Consider the following 4,243-nt stretch of genomic DNA (forward strand, 5'->3'; position numbering starts at 1 on the left):
GTATTTTTATGCTGGGCATAAAATATATATTGGTAACAGAACGAATAGGATTAATGATTAATCGAACTCCTCTTAACCAATGAATTTGCAGTATTTGCCTCTGATTACAGAAGGCATATATTTAATTTTGAAATTGCTTCGCATGAGCCATAGGGATGATTCTGGCTTACAGTCATTATATTGAATCCGTTAATCCGTCTTATTGTTTTTCATCGACATTGTTTTATAATTTTTAGCCATTTTTAACTACGAAATTGGCATCGGAAAAGCCTGTGATAACGTAATGATTTATAATGTTTGCTGTTTGGGGCTTAAAATGTCTGTTCATGTTTGCTCACGTTTGATCAAGAACACTTATCTCATCGCAGAATGGCGTGGTTATTTTTATTCATACTTTGGCAAGAATTTTTAGCTGTATGTTATTGCTATAAACGTGTAGTTATATCAGGATTTGGTTGCACTAGTTGTTAATTACTAACTAGTTGCAATTGATTGATGAATTAATTATTGATTGATTGAATTTGTTGCATTGATGAAGGCTTGGGTTAACAAAAGCTTTCCAGTATTAGATACGTACGTGGTGTACCAAGCTAAATTACTTATCGACTGTCACTATGCAAACATACAAGGATATTAATATATTTGTTACCCTCACGAACGCGTGTTCACCATTTGCAAAAGGATGCGCAATTTTATCTCTCTAGATTTAAAGCCCTGTTAAGCCGGTTTTCCACTAGCGATATTTTTCGCGCGAAGCGACATTTTACCTTTGTTTGAGAGCTCTCAACTGCAACCATCTGGAATAAATTGCTCAAATAGAAAGGAATAAAGTCGCTTCGCGCTAAAAATATCTCTAGTGGAAAACCGGCTTTACACGTTGCAATGTCGAGACTCGAGAGTTCCCAAATTAGTCGAGACTCGAGAGTTCCCAAAAAGTAAGTGTAAGAAACGGCATGGAGTGTAATTAAGACAATAATTCGGTAATTAGGAAGAATTGCATTGCAAGTTGCAAGAAAAATAGCACCGTGTAACAGGACCGTTAGCTTGTTAGCCATCCACACACTCCCCCGCCATATTAAAAAGCCGCGAAGATCTCTAAGAATACGCTGGATAAACTTCCTGAATTGAATATATTATCAAAAATAAAATTTATTCAAAACAGACAAAGTGTCTCGCTTTGCCCCGGTGTCGCACTTCGCTCCTGGGTCAGGTGATCTGTTGTGTTAAGTGGCCAAGGGTTTTGTTCTTATGAGGAATATGTTCGAATACTGCCTGGTACCATTTTTTTCATATTTTTTTTACTTTTTATCTTGCGATATTTTGAGCCAGTGACAATACCTTTTAATTAGTTCTTTGGGTTATTTGTTTATTTTTCGTATTGCTAATTAAGCTTCTTGTCATTAATCAGAGTGTGCGTGTTTGGTGGATGTGCCCGACAATGCAAGTTCAGTAAACAGGTTGAGACTCTCGATTGATTATTTACAGTGTGAAATAGGAATTATCCTGGCATGCCCACACATTTCTTCAACGAATTATAATAATTCTGTTCATTTATATTTTCTAAGTATTTTTCCATTATAACGCATATGCTATTTCATATAATTTACAGCGAATGTTTTAATGTCATTTTAAGAAATAATGATTTTAAAATAGGCGACAAACGGCAGTCATAAATCTGATGTATATTTTGCATGAAAATAAAAGCACATAACTAATTTTGTGTTCTTAATTTTCCTTATTTTTCTTCGGTTTCATTATACGAAATATACTTGAAGACTTGACATGCAGTCTTAAATATATGTAACCTATGAAGATGAGAGACTTAGCTGCCAAATATTTTATTCTGTGAGAACCGTCAGGCAATAAGAAGAAATTATTGATACTCAGTCCTGAAAACTCGCAACCAGAAAAAAATCAAAACAAAAAAGTCGTTCGAATTTTCGAATATGAAAATTCGTTTATCTCCCAGCCAACTTGCCATTTGTATGTTATTATTTGCATAGTTACGCGTGTTTGGCGGAGACCTTGAGTTCCTTGCCATGTGTGTAACCCCTTATAACTCTCTGTCTTATCTATAACGATTGTGTGGATAGGATCATTATTTATTAAATCATTAATAATCCATGAGTAATTGAACCAACATAGCAAGTAAGCATTCAGCCACAAGATGAGGTTTAAATACCCAGATTAATAACAGTTCTACGGAAGATTTTAACTCCAACAGTTTTTACTAAATTAAGATAATTGATGAAAATCACTAGCGTTTTCTCACTACCACCATCTTGTTTTCGACAAATTGTCTCTATGTTCGTGCATTGCATTGTGACGATTGTCATACACAATTAAAGCTTTTATCAGCCTTTGAAGTCTATACTGATTATATTATAATAAGCATGCAGTTCTACATTTATTAATCGAATGAAGACTGTTTTGTTATGTGTCTTGTTTGAAAAGTTGAAGATAATAAAAGTTAGATTAATCAAGTCAGAATATCATATCAATCACATCAGGTTTATTTGATATTCTATCTCCTATCCCCAGCAACGTAATTTACCCAATGTATAATAACCACTCTCCTCTTTACCGGAATATATGCCAGTATCACCAAATCTCAACTCAGTAACAGGGAGCGTGTTCTTGTCTGTCAGGTATCCATTGTCTTCACGCCATACCAGATCATTCTTGTTGCAATTGCACTTTTCTCCACCTGCACAGCTGTTGGTCATTCCACATGAACACTTTCCACTGTTGACTGCCGCTCCCCCCCAGTAATTCATCTTTGAACCTTGACGTGATACCCACCAACCATAAGATTCACCTGCATCGTTGAACCTAAGAACGCTGCTACCGTAACATTCATATTTAATAAACTGCTCACAATTCCTGGACTCGTTGATGATGGCAACAATTTTTTCCATCGAAATGTCATATTCGATCGTTCGTTTGTAAGAGCCTGGATCTTCATATCCTTTCACAAGTGTTCTTGATTCACTGTCATGTCAGATCTCTGTCACACCAACACCATTCTTTGAAGTCATGTCGCAAAATACTCGAACCGTGAGGTTGAGTCCTTGAGGCTTTATGGAGTACATTCCACTGTAAGCCGGGGGGTGCTTCGTTCGTAAAATCGTGCAAGATTTGTTGACATTTTTCGGCATACCTGTAAATTAAGACAAAGGTTTTCGTTGCTTCTTGAACGTGCTTGAAAAACAACAAGAATCAGGTGGAGAAAAATGTCATTCCAAAAATTATTGACAAAATCGTCCGTCGCTTGTGCTCTAATGCATTTCCTCCTATCTGCAAACAGTGGGCAAGGTTCAGGGTAACGGCAATTTTAGGTTTTGTACTTTTACTTATTGAATTTCACTAACATTAATAGACGAATAAAGAATAATGATCACTGTATAAAAAAGAGTTCAAAACCATTACCAAACAGTCAATAAGGAAAAGTAGTACTCATTTACATGCTTAATGTGTGTTCCACTTGCATAGCCAGCCTGACAATTTAGTCATCCTATGCTAATATTTTGGTGTTAAATGACTGTGAAAACGATGAATTTCTAAAGAAATGAATAATGATAATAACATAAAATTAGCATAGCATGATTAAATCGTCAGGCTGGCTGTGTATTTCATCCTAAAGTGCACGACGAGAAAGTAACACAAAAAATCGACCGCACGATATTTTGAGATGAAATCCGCCTTAATCTGGCAATTGAAACTTCGTGGTCCATGAACAATCTTTTCTTACCGCATAATTGAATCGTGTAACAGTTAATGCAGAGGCTATAAACAACATAAATAAGACTGAATTGTGGCGGGTTGCTGAATTCTCTTACGTTAACAATTTGTTGTCTGAGTTTTTCTGCATACATGGCATTATACTAAATACATTGTACTGTATCTTTACTTTTAGCGTTTCTTGGAAATTCTTAAAAAAACTCGGAAAACAGAATTGTACAGAATTTAATAAAGAAATCTATGAAACGTGTAAACGAATAATCCTTTTTCCTAATAGGCCTTTTACATTATACATTACTGACTATAGACCACAGCTGAAAAGAGCGTATCAAAATTAGTAAAAATGCAATGTTTGGTCGCGAAATGTCGTAAAATGTGGAAAGTATAGCCTTGCAAAATTTGCAAATCTGTATACTTTTGTTTAACGCACGGGAATTGTCATCACATTCGGGCCCCAAATGGTAACAATTTCCGTGCGTTGAACCAAAGTATACAAATTTGC

General features: G+C 35.5%; 1 protein-coding gene across 1 annotated transcript; it reads right to left on the bottom strand.

Annotated features, from left to right (window-relative positions):
• Window positions 1-2,531: 2,531 nt before the first annotated feature.
• Window positions 2,532-3,044, bottom strand: LOC114544601 (neurexin-4-like). The gene is given in 1 exon segment (XM_028563190.1): window positions 2,532-3,044. A coding segment is annotated over 1 exon segment (507 nt). The 5' UTR covers window positions 3,039-3,044.
• Between the last annotated feature and the right edge of the window lie 1,199 nt (window positions 3,045-4,243).

This window comes from Dendronephthya gigantea, unplaced genomic scaffold (genome assembly GCF_004324835.1).
Source record: "Dendronephthya gigantea isolate DGI-Jeju-01 unplaced genomic scaffold, DenGig_1.0 000865F, whole genome shotgun sequence".
In the NCBI taxonomy this organism is placed as follows: domain Eukaryota; kingdom Metazoa; phylum Cnidaria; class Anthozoa; order Malacalcyonacea; family Nephtheidae; genus Dendronephthya; species Dendronephthya gigantea.